The 13,104-nt window shown below is 39.9% G+C and overlaps 1 protein-coding gene across 1 annotated transcript in view; it reads left to right on the forward strand.

Annotated features, from left to right (window-relative positions):
- Nucleotides 1-12,837, forward strand: part of SUSD6 (sushi domain containing 6) — a 36,663-nt gene extending 23,826 nt beyond the window's left edge. Inside the window, exons 4-6 of the mRNA XM_063289820.1 lie at nt 4,732-5,159; nt 7,035-10,892; nt 11,027-12,837. Of these exons, the coding sequence (XP_063145890.1) occupies nt 4,732-5,159; nt 7,035-7,060 (454 nt within the window). The 3' untranslated portion in view covers nt 7,061-10,892; nt 11,027-12,837. The remainder of the gene's footprint in view (nt 1-4,731; nt 5,160-7,034; nt 10,893-11,026) is intronic.
- The last annotated feature ends 267 nt before the right edge of the window (nt 12,838-13,104 follow it).

The following is a 13,104-nucleotide window of genomic DNA, read 5'->3' on the forward strand; positions in this document are numbered from 1 at the left end:
GCTATTTGGGAAGATGTTATCAGCTGTGTTTTGAGAGGCAGATGTTTGTGCATGTAAATTGGATGGGGAAACCTGTTCAGATATTGCTAGGTCCCAGCATCCCCAGCTATGCTAGCCAAAGATGAAGAATGCTGTAAGTTTATTTTTATTTTATTTTATTTATTTTCTATCCTGCCTTTATTATTTTTATAAATAACTCAAGGCAGTGAACATACCTAATACTCCTCCCTCCTCCTATTTTCCCCACAACAGCAACCCTGTGAGGTGAGTTGGGCTGAGAGAGAGGGACTGGCCCAAGGTCACCCAGCTGGCTTTCATGTTGTTCAGTAATATCTAGAAAGCTTCAGATTCCTCACTCTTGATGTAAATGCTTATAAGTATGGTGGCATATGCCGCTTTAACTTGTTGACCCAGAGCCATGCATTTTTTTCCTGGTTGCTCCTTGCTATTTTCTTTCAGGTTTTCCCTCCAGTCTTTTTTTTTTACACTTCAGGAACTCATTCTGTTAGGCGATTTATTTCCTTGGGAAAACTATCTGCTTTTTGATCTTGAAGATAATAATCATGAATCCTATTGTGATGGAATAACTGGATTTTATGGTCCAATACAGATTTGATCATGTTCTATTTTTATTGGCTTTATGGAAACATTAGGTGCATTGTTCCTCATAGGTCCTAATTATGGAGGTCTCTTCTAGTAGGAATTTTATCTAAGGCTTGTTGGAGGGATTCAAAGTACCCAAACTAAAAGATTGTATTTTTCAGGGTTCCTGTGTGGTCAAGCCAGGCACCACCACCAGAGTCACCTCTGTTACTCAGTAGCCAAAAGAACCTCTAGCCTTCCTTCCATTCTAGGAGCTTGGGAGAAGGGATCTGTGCATTATTTGCTCCCTGCCTGCTTCATGGTTCCAGTGCTGGGAAGAGGCCTTGAGTTTCTTGAGCTCACAAACTGTTGTCACTTTGTTTACTCTGGCAAACAAAATGTGGAAACTGCACTTTGAGGGAAGAGGGGGTTTTGTAAACAGGCTTAATTAGCCTGGAGATTTCATTGATGTTAAAATAAACAGTTATCACAACTGAAAGTAGGTATTTTTGTAGTCCAGGTGACACTCTGTGGGTCAAGTCCTTGGTTCCCTTGTGTATTATTCACTGAGATAACGAAAAGGGAATCATTTCCTGCAATCCTACTTGTCTAATTTTTAAAACAATTGGCCAGAATTTCAAACAGAGTAGGCACACATAGTATTTTTTTTTCCCTCCTATGTCTATACCTGAAGATGGAAAAAACTTGATTCAGGATAGCAGTGTCTCTCAGTGAAGACTGTAATGCCCTTCTCCATACAACTTGAAGGTTGCATTCCCATCATATCACACAGAAATTATTCATTGAATAAAATTATCAAAATTTCTATGGTGTTTTCTTTGGGTGGGTGAGTAAGACTATGGTAACACTATTTTGTTTCTTCATGGCTAATTCCCATGGAAGGTATGCCCCATCTGTTCTGCCTTGAATGAGTCTTCCATAAGCCTCTTGCATAAGAAGCTATGAAATTTAGGCTGTTGTTCAATCAATTCCAAATTTTCATGATCCAGTGGGATTGTTTATCCATAACTGCTTCTTTGAGTTCTCATAAGGTCGTGCTTGCAATATTAGTGATGGTCTCTAGCCATCTTGCCTTGTGCTGGCCTCTTTTTCTATTATCTTTGATTTTTCAAGCATCAGGGTCTTCTCCAACAACTCTTCCTTACATGTTATGTGGCCAAAATATTTATTTAGTCCTTCCAGTGAGCTGACTTGTTCTGCTTCCATAATGTCAAATAACTTGTTTTTCTTGCTATCCAGTGTGCTCTCAACAATTTTCTCTAGCCCCACAGTTCAGTGACATTGGTTTTTCTTGTTCAGCCTTTCTGATTGTCCAGCCAGGGCTGCAACTAGGGTCTGTGTCACCCAGGGCAAACATGGATTCCGTGCCCATCTTGGTGCCTGCCCAGCACTCATTTTGGCACCCTCCAGTGCTCATTTTGGCGTCCCCCAGCGCGGCGCCCAGGGCACATGCCCCACTTGCCCTCCCCAGTTGCGGCCTTGTGTCCAGCTTTTACAGCCGTACGTTAGGAGCAGGAAGACATGGCTCTGATAGAAGGTAATTTTGTTGGCAGCGTGATGTCTCTAAAAGTTTGTCTAGGTTTGTCATAGTCTCTCTCCCAAGCAGCTGATGCTCCTTTACTTCATGGTTACAGTAACCAACCCTGTGGATTTTTGAGCCCAAGAAGATAGTCTTTTGCTGCTGCTGCTTCACCAGTTTGCATTGTTTATTCTTAAACATTCAGATAAAGTGGTCCAGAATACCCTTGTGTTTAATGGCTCTGTGCAGTTTGTTGCAGTCCACACAGTCAAAGGTCTTAGTATAATCAATAAAACAAAATTCAGTGGCTCTGGGGGACTTTCTTGCCTTTTCAATTATCCATCAAATGTGTGCAACACATGCAATTGTTTGGTAGTTTGAAAATCTTTTGGCACTGTCATTTTTTGGTTTTAAATACAGATTCATCTTTACAGTTCTCTGGCCACTGCTGTGTTTGCCATATCTGCTTATGAACTTTCAACAGCATTTTAACAATGTCATCCTTACAAGATACGAAACAGTTCTGTAGAAATTTCATAAATTCCTGCAGCTTTCTTGATAGCAGTATTTTCTAGGGCCCATTTAACTTCACTTTCCAAAATGTCTGACTCTACACACTTTACTGTGTCATAAATCAAATGGCCCTGTTTGAAGTAGACTTTTATAAATTGTATTCACTTTTCAGATTTTGCCCAGTTTTGTGAAATGTGTTTGGTTGTAGGAAATCCAGATCAGTGTCTGGAGATTTTTAAAATTCTCTTTTCTGTACTGTTTGGCAAAAAAACAGACTATATATAGTGATAGTGTTGCCAGTCAGTCTACCAGTTGTTAGATAGTTGCTTGGTACATAGAGCTTGGATGAAATAAAATCCTAAATATTTCTGGTCACGAAGTCTCTCTAAGCAGAATTAGATCTGTGACTCACAGTTTACCAAGCAGACAGTATCTATCAAGTTAGCCCATTGTTCTGACTCCAGCAGAGATAGCTAATCTATAGAAATCTAACAATTTATAAGTATATAAAAGAACTAATGCTTCCTTAACTGACTGTGGGCTCATGATAGCATGAGGAAATTGATTATCAATAAAGCCATTCTGTTTCTCTCTTTATTTAATACTAGTGTAATTTGCCATTGAAATGTAATTCCCGTACCATATCTAACCTCTCTTCCATAATTTGTATTTTCATCTATGTTCAGTATTTAGCCATAGTGCAATAATTATTAGCTATTATTAGAATGAGGTAGAAGTCTTGTAATTCTGCCTCAGCTCAGTTATGAATTTACCAGGTGGTAATAAATTTTACATGGTCTGTTATTTCTTCTTCTATTCCTATCTTACACTGTTGGGATAAAAATTACTGAGAAAAGAAGAGATGCTTTTAGGATAAAATGTATTACATGTTATATTGTTGTATTTCCCTTTTCCTCAGCAAAAGAGGGGGGGGGGGTTATTCATCTGCCCACTACAAGTCTGAAATATCCAAAGGGACTCTTGGCTCCCAGATTGGCTTGGCATTGCCATAGTGCTATAGTTGGTTTGACAAGATGGCAGCCAAACCACTCCCATTTTTCTTCCAAAACCTAGAGCTGGGATGGGACAGATCTCACCATACAGTGACTATAATGATCCCTACCTATTTCTGCAGCTTCAGCCTGGAAACAAGGCTGAGTCTCCTCATGCTTGCCAGCTAGTAGTGGCATATTGACCGTGGATAGTGCTTTTAAAGCCTAATACTGTCTGTGAGGGAAAAATTGTAATGAAACAATGGGAATGCAACGTTCTAAAATAACACATTCATCAAACTTAATGTGATGTTAAATGCATAAAGGGCACCTGGAAGCATATCATGGGGATATATCAACCAGAACTAGTGAGAAGAGCCTAGCCCCTCAGTATTAAATAAGAAGAGTTCATCTCAGCATAATTTTTGTTCAGGAATTTGCTTTTAGTTCAGACCTCAGTTAACAGTAACTTCACAAGCACATCCACCTTAGGAGGGAAAATTTATGCTGCTCATTAAAGAATTGGCTTACCTTACTGAAAATAATCCTGAGATCAACCATAACCTGATCTACCTTAGGCTTATTAAAGCCTTTTCCCATTTGATGTCCTACAGATACATTGGCTTTTTTTGTGTGTCTGTGTGTGCCTTCGAGTCAGTGTTGACTCCTGGTGACTACCTGGACAAGTCCATGCAGTTTTCTTGGCAAGGTTTCAGAAGTGATTTGCCATTGCCTCCTTCCTAGAGCTAAGAGAGAGTGCCTGGCCCAATGTCACCCAGCTGGCTTCATGCCTAACATGGAACTAGAACTCACAGTTTCTAGCCTGGTGCCTTAACCACTACACCAAACTGGCTCTCACATTGGCGCTGCAGATTGCTAAATATCCAGTGGCTATGCTGGTTTGAAATAATGCTCAAGAATTCTGAAAATTGCAGTCCTAATACATTTGGAGGAAACTGGAGTGAAGAAGTGGTTTATTACCAGTGCCTTTACCTCTGAATGAACAGTGAAACAAATAGGATTGCTAATTCTGTAGATGTTATTGCTCTGTAAAATGTTGCTTATGTCATTGTGCTTAAACATCTCTTTAAAATCCAAACACAGGCGTGATCAAGGTGTTTCTGGGGACCAGGTTTCTATTATGGTCGATGGAGTTCAGGTAGCTTTGCCATCTTATGAAGAAGCTGTCTATGGCAGTGCTGGAAACTGCATACCATCCTCAGATACGCGGATACAGATTGTCCTTTCAGAAGGAACTGGACAGAGTGAGGCAGGGGAAATGGAACAGCCACCACCAGACCACGTGGGTCCCAGCTGCTTTATTAGGGAGGATGAAATCCCTGGACGTTCTGGATTGTGTGAAGCTGGCAGCTCTCACCACTCAGAAACTGTTCTAGTGCATCAGGCTACCACGTCTTCCTGGGTGGCGGGCACATTTAGTAGTAAACCCAGGCACAAAGAGACTTCAGACTCAGAAAACAGTGATGTACAAAGCCTTTCGTCGCTTGCTTCCTCAGAGGAGTATATGGATGGTAAGTAACGTGAAATAAGTCTTGCATCTGGATTCCTAATAACTGGAATAAAAATGTCCATAAATCCTAGTATTTCCATTTATTCCTTCAATTGAGAAATTATAAAGAGTAGCACCGTCTTCAGAAAATAACACTGTTAATCTTTTTGCTATATCCATCCATCCAATTTATATCAGCACCCATTTCAATATATGACTCTGGGTGGCTCACAAATAATTACAATATAAAATATAAAAAACAAAATACAGCAAGTTAAAAACAATATAAAACCATATAATAAAATTCACAGCCGAAGTAGCCACATCCATCCATAACTTATCAATACAGCCATTGCACAGGCTCTACCACACTTGGGGCACCACACCCATTGGCAAAACCATGTTTTCAGGCCCTTGTGAAAAGCCAGCAGAAGCTGCACAGGCTCTGTTTGGAGTAGTGCAATCCCATCCAGAACAACAGATGGAACGTCCCCAAAGCCAGGGGGCCCCCGAGACCCAAAGCCACTCAGTCTTGCTTGGGTTGAGCTGAAGCCTTTTGTTCCCCATCCAAAACCCTCAGCCTCCAGACATTGAGACAGGACCTCCACGACATCACTCAGTAGGCCTCAGGTGGAGATGTAACGCTTGGGGTCATTGGCATACTCATGGTTCCTCACCCCGTGCTGTTGGATAATCTCACCTGTTAGGGTCATGTATACGTTAAACAGGAGCAGAGAAAGTACCAAATCCTGCAGCACCCCACACAGCAATCTCCTTTCTCATATACTCTCCCTAACAATTCAATAGGGTTGCCCATTAATAGACTGAATTGCAGTTTCATCTGTATGACACATAAGCATACAAACCAAACAAAAACCCTAATCTTGGGTTCAGGATTTAGTAGTAAAGGGTTCTAAAGGTGCATAATTTATTTCAGCTGTAGTTTTTCTGACATATTTTGGTATGGACGTTGGGAATGCAAAACTAAACGTTCATGCATGTTAAATTCAAGGATGCTTTGCTACCTATTGAAGAAGGCAGCTTACATTGCTTAGGCCTTCCTCCCTTACCCTCTGCAGCACTTCTGTGTTACAGGGTACCTCCTTACCACTGAGCCGTTTATGCTAGTTGAGCTGGACAGTGTTTCTTCAAGTTGGCCACAAAAACCTGCAGTGATCTGTCACCTCAGTTGTGCCCCTTTTCTTCCTTGGTGCATTTTCTTTTCAAAGTGAGGGGAAAAAACAGTTTTCTTTAAAAAAAAAAAAAAAAAAAAAAACTTAGCCAGCCACTGTGTAAGAGAGTGGCAAAGCCACCCCACAGAATGACTGGATTGGTTTAGATGGTGGTGGCATGGTACCTTACCTCCAGGAAGGAGGTGGGAGAAAGAATCCCAGGAGGTGACAGAAGGGGGAAGTTCCTCCGGTGGAAATCTGCCTACTCTACAGCTCCAGATGATATGTTGCACAATTATTTGACGGTGTTTCCTCTAGAGTAGGAGTTCAGTTGACATAGGGCAAGATCGGTCTCTGACTGGTATAGCTCTCACTGGTAAAAGGAGTCTTAGTCTGATCCCAAGATTAGGAAGAATGAATAAGCTCTGTTCTCTTGTCTGAATCAATCCAAAGAAGCTCTTAATATTAGAGACTCCAGGGCTTTTCTAAGGAAAAGGCCTTGCAAAACCCCAGCCAGTGAAAGTTTTAAGGAATGTCAAGCTTTTATAGAAACTTGGCCTGGTTAAATAAGAACTTTGGTAAATTAAATGGACTTAATGGACTTGTCAGACCCTTTATCAGGGCTGTGCTGGGTTGCTTTTGAAACTTGGAACCTGACACAAAGGTTATTTAACTTTTTTCCCCTTTCCCTTTTTTTTTTTTTTTTTGCTTCTCTCTCAATTCAGATATTCCATTGTTGAAAGAGGCATGAGGCTTACGGCATTCATCTAGTCTACACTCTCTGCTTTCCTTCTCGGGATGATGAGCACTCCATGCTGGCTTCCCCTTCCCTGAAGTGCTGCACCCTGAATATTTCCAGAAAATAGCCCTTGGTTGAAGATCCAGAAGATGCCACCAAGACACCACCATCGGTGCATCAGTGGGGTGCCCAGGGCATCCGCTGTCTTCTCTATCTCATTCTATAAGCATTAAAGGGGGGCTTCAGAGATGTTTATAGACTCAAGTTCCCCCAGCCTCTCCTCTTTCCCAGCCAGATGATTTTGAGTACAGTCTCTGGAGAGTTGCTATTTACTTGTGCCTTGCTCCTTCTCACGCTGGCTTGTTGCAACTTCTCATGGGCCTTGCTAGCTTCTGGACTTCTGCTCAGAAAGCAGGGTCAAACCACAGCTTGCTTTGTTTGGTGCAGATAGTTTTGTTCTATTTATTAACTACATTATGAAGGCAAGATGGAATGCCTTGAGATGGCCTGAGGGGGAGGGCGTTTGTAGGAGTCATACATACTGGTTGTAGACCTCAGGTGTTGAAAATTGTATAATCCATAATGTACTGCACATCAACATGTTAATAAGCAGTGCTGGCTGTGTTAAAGGGAATTGCTACTGGCCATTTTAGAAAAAAAAAAGCTTAGGCTGCTCCTTGTTTTTTGTTTTCCCCATGGGTGAAGTGATTGTACATCTCATATATATGCATTCATTCTTTCCTTTATTCATTCCCACCACACACACTAGGACATTCTTTATCTCTCTGAACGTGCTGTGGCATACATTTAGGGCTGTCTTGCTGCAGAAGGCTTTGAGAAATTCCCTTGTATGTAGCCAGATTTAAGAACACTTGCATGGTCTAGCCCATGTCCTCACCCTATCAGCAATACCATCCAAAGCCTTTCATCTTTGAGTATATGATTGGTTCTCTTTCAAATATCAACAGAGTGTCAGTTTGTTGTGTTTGAGTAGCATTATCACATGTCAATGCATATCTGTGTCAGCTCACAACAGAGTAATTTCAGCATTGCTACTTTATCTTGTTGCTGTGGTTGATTTCTGTCCTTGTGGAGGTATTTCCAGGGCCTGCATTTTTAACCCTTTCCTCAGCTAGCAACTATTAATTTAAAATATTGATCATGGTTAGCAAGTATTTAGCTTTTTAAATTGGTATGTCCAATTTGCCTTGAATGAGTTAGTGATAGCCTGCCTTAAAAAAGAGCCATGCTGCTGTCTTGTCCAGATGCAAGATCCTCCCCTCCTTGACACGCTTTATTTTTTATGTTGCCTTCTGCATGCTACTTCCACTTAGAAACTTCTTACTATGCAGGGAACATGCTTGTTTACCTCACGTCCTTTCGCACAAGTCTGCTTTTGCTCTTGTTTTTCTAGCTATCTGTGAACAATGTTTCTTGATGACATTACAGAAGTACTGATTCCATAGCTTTTTTTCAAGTGAATCTCCCAAATCAAGACTTTTTGTGTGATTTCCCAAAGACTTGTACAATAGAAGTAGAAGTACAACAACTTAAGTACCAGTTCTCCATCTTGTCCCAGCCCTGGGGACAGGCCAACTATAGGCATTACTGGGAATGGGAAATAGCTTTTGCCTCTTTGGATGACTGCCCATAATCCCTGGCTTTAGATGGTCTGCACAAGCTCAGAACTTTGAGCATTCCTGTGAGTATTCCTGACAAAAGCTGAGAATTGAAAACAAATACTCAGAAAATCACAGATTTCATTTTATCAAATAATAAAAGCAAAGTATCTGACCTTTGTGAATATAGCCTTGCAAATTTGTAGGGTGATGTATACAACAATCTTAAGGTGTACAGTAGAATTTGCTGTGGTAGTGTAACAAAACTTTAGAACTCTGCATGGTTCTTCATCCTTCAGGATGTGCAGAAGTACTGAGTAAACCAATAATTTGCTTGCTTTTAATAATATGACAGAGGCAAACAATTCTGAATTTTCCTGGGGCCTGATTCTGGTAGCAATATATAATGCCTTGGCTTTGATTCTGCTCTCTTGTAAATGAACAGATACGTGTCTTATATTTGGGGTCTCGTTACACAGAAGAGGTTCCAGTAGCAATTAGCAAGCAAAAGGTATGCAGGAAGATCTAGCCATAACTAATGTTATACAGGGACTAATAAGGCTGTGCAAATCCTTTGAAAGAGCTGCTTCCAGACACAAGCCTGTGTACAAAACAGCTCTTCTTCAATGCTGAAACAGCCTTTTTCCCAAGATTGTGCTGCTGCTTCAGAAGATGCTTCCAGCTATCTCTGCCTTTTTTCCCCCATGCAGCTGCTTTAGCGATTTGAAAAGAAGAGCTTTGAATGAGGTCCCCCAAATTTAGAAGCACTTCTTTTGAAGGAATTTTACAGTCCTAATGGCTAGGGGCATACAGTTTCCTCAACCAAGTAACCACAATAATGTTTATCATGCTGTATAGACCCAGCTATTGTGGTTTGTAAATGTCGATGAATGGTTTACCATGGTTTGTGAATTCAGCCAAATATCTAGTTTATTCAAGAAACCAAGATTAAGTAAACCGTGGCTTAGTGCAGTGGTAAATATTTTGGTCAGGATGGAGATGTCTCAAAATATAGAGTGACATTTATCTAATGCTGGTTTCTTTTCTGGACTCATATGACTGAATTGGCCTTGGATCACTCAGCTGTGCAGTTTTTAAACCATTGTGTTTTATGTAAGAACTCTGAAATAACATATTTGCATTCCATCAGGCAGAATTTATAATCCAGTCTTTACATACAAAAAGAAGGGTTTTGGTGGAGCACATCATGTACTGTTCCCACAGGTGCCAGCTTAGATGCCAATAGGAACCACACAAGGAGGGCATGAAAGCACTAGTACCCTCACTTTTTAATATGTAGCCAGCATGTTCCATGTACTGCATCCTTAAGTCTCTGGAAACCTTTAGTATAAATAATCTTCATAAAGAATTTGGAACTTAATATTTTACCTAAATAATTTATAGTTAGATCTTATGATGTTTCAGGGCAAGAATTAAATAGCTTTCCTTTGTAGAAAACTGAATTTTGAAGATCAATAATAAAAATGATATTGTCTTCAAAATTGTAGGTTTTTCCCTTTAAAATCTTACATTCTCAGGTTCTTGATCTGATTGGCAAATTCACAGAAAGCTGTTAAGTGTATGCTGGGGTGTCTGTTCTAAAGCATAAGATGTAAATGAATAGAATATTTTTTTAATTGACATTAAAATTCTGAAGCATCAGAGAGCATTAACATAGGTTGGAAGGACTGCTACTCCAATGCTGTGCAGTTCTTAGGTGCCTAATTATTCATTTAACTTCTTGCAGCCTTGTATAGGGAGAACCAGATGCTGCAAGAGCACACTTTGTGCCTTGCAGGAATAAAACATGGTTCTGGTTTTTAAAATGTAAGCCTTTTCTGAAACTTGAGTCTCCTGGTTAATCTTGTTTTTCTGATGAATGAATGCTTGTCATTCCATCCCCCATTTTATTGCAAATCCTGGTTGGTAGGTGAACCCATGAAGCTGCCTTAAAGTGACTTAGACTGGTCCACCTAGTTCAGTAGATTTTTTTATTATTATTACAGCGGTTTTCCCTCACTCCAGTACTAATCGTTGGGATGAACATATGCATCTAATGTCAGCTGTAGAAATTAACCACAGGACATTTTTCTCTTCCACTGAGAAAAGCTCTTTCATTACTCTTCTACCTACCACATGCTAAAAACAAGATATTTAAGTTAAAATGCAGTGCTGCTTTTCTGTGGTGAATACGTATCAAGTGAATTTATGTGCACTATAGCAGGGTTCCTCAACCTTGGCAACTCTAAGCTGTGCGGACTTCAACTCCCAGAATTCCCCAGCCAGCTCCCTAATTCTGGGAGTTGAAGTCCGCACAGTTTAGAGTTGCCAAGGTTGAGGAACCCTGCACTATAGAAAGCTGCCATTTAACAAGGTGTGGGGGCTGAGCATCCCGTTTTTCTCCTTCATTACTGACCAGTATAATACCAGTGTCATAAAACAGTTGCCACTCTTACTACTGATGGTAGAATAGACCTGGAGAGGAAACACCTTTCTCGGTGTTTCCTCTTTTGAAGGAAAAAACTGAAGCTTGAGAATCCATGCATGTTAAAACAAACAGGATTACCGGGTTCCTTTTCTATTCTCACTCCTTTGCTTTTGAAGTTTCATGTAAAATAAGTGGAGGAAGAAGCTTAACTGAGAATGAATCTGTTTTTGTTTTTTATTATTTTAAAGTTGCACACTTAAGGCATGAATACAGTAAGACAAGAAAATATACAGAGGAAAATATAGAAGAGAACTGAATAATACTAGATGCTTAAGTGCAGGCTGTACCTGTTAAGCACTCTTCTGAGTCCTCTTCCCACAAAACTGTTTTTTTAAAACACTGGAGCACTTTTTAATGATTCAGCTTCTACTTATTATAAGTAAACAGTTTGTAATAGTCACTTCCTGCTACTTGTGGCAGATGTGAGGGGTCTGCAAGTCCATTTCCTGATTAAGAGGTTACATGAGTGTTAGCAGACCTCAGACACTGGATACACAGGCAGCTAGACCTGCGGCTTGAAAAATCTTGCACAAACTCTGGTTAGTCGTTTCCACTTCCTTGCCATGTAATGCTTTTCTTTTAGTCTCCAGGAATCTCAGCAGCTACGTAAGTTTTCTTCCTTTTTTCCTACCTGTAATGCTTACTCATGTCAAGTGTACTAACACAAGAATAACCATGATACTAATTAGAATACTCGACAAGGGATGTGTGTGTGGAAAGGGGTTCCAGAACCAAAGATGTTTTTGTTAATTGTGCTAGGTTGAGTAATAGTGCATACACAACTGTGGTATGTAATCCTATATCCTCATTATTGTGAGGTAAGAGTGTCTACAGTGCAAAAAAATTAGTACTACTGTGTCCTCACATTGTTTTCAAATACGATGTACCCATGCAGTTTTCAGATACTGCTCAGAAGCATAGAAACAGGCCATAAGTCTAACTCATACTTTACATGACAGATGTCTGGATTTGCAGCAACAGCTGCATCGTATGCCAGTAAACACACGGACATAAACTAATAATCTGTGGTCAACCTCAGGTCCCAGGGTTTGTGTTCTGCAAATCCCTGAGAAGTACATGCATTTCCTTAACATTTTAATGCTAACTACTGTATACAGTAGATGCAATTGCTGTGGGTCAGCTTTTGGTTTCCATTATTGTATATGTATCACACACACTCCCAAACGGAGTAGCATGTGCTTTTGAGAGGGGCAAGTTGGAAACCGTTAATTGGCACACCACATTTAGTGGTATTTTATGGATCTCAAACCCATGTCTGGTTTGTTTCCTAGAAGCTTTTAATTGCTTTTGAACTTGATCACCTCTGTCATGTTATTAAGATTCAAATGCTTATACCAGAAGAAAGGCAGTTGGATAATGAAAAATCTGTTAATGGACATCATGAAATACTGCTTTTTCCAGCTGGTTTGCTAAGGAGCGTAGCTGTCCATTTCTGTTGGAAATTTGACTGGTATGCTTGGTTTTTCATGGAAGCTCACAGAATTCAGACCAAATACCCTGTTAGAACAAACATTCAGACACACATTTATACTGTAATGCAGATGACAGGCTGTAGGTAGCTGGAGATACACAAGGGGAAAACCTGGTTGCCTTCAGTGCTTTTTATTTGTTTGTTAATCTGAACTGCATCACCAAGGAGTTTATTTACAGAATGGTACCCATATATATATATATATATATATATATATATATATATATATATATATATATATATATAGTTTCAAAGATTCTATAATGCTGTGCAGGATGAATATATGTGTGTGCACGTATATACACATATATATCCATCCTGTACATTACGGTGGGTGTGATAGTATTTTAATATTTGTACAAAATTTAATTTAATTTCAATTCTATGTATATAACTGCATTTCTAAATTAAAACACCTTTTGAAGTGAATTGCTTATGGTGTGTGTGTTTTTCTGTT

The sequence above is a fragment of the Candoia aspera genome, chromosome 1, assembly GCF_035149785.1.
Source record: "Candoia aspera isolate rCanAsp1 chromosome 1, rCanAsp1.hap2, whole genome shotgun sequence".
NCBI classification, from domain to species: Eukaryota; Metazoa; Chordata; class Lepidosauria; order Squamata; family Boidae; genus Candoia; species Candoia aspera.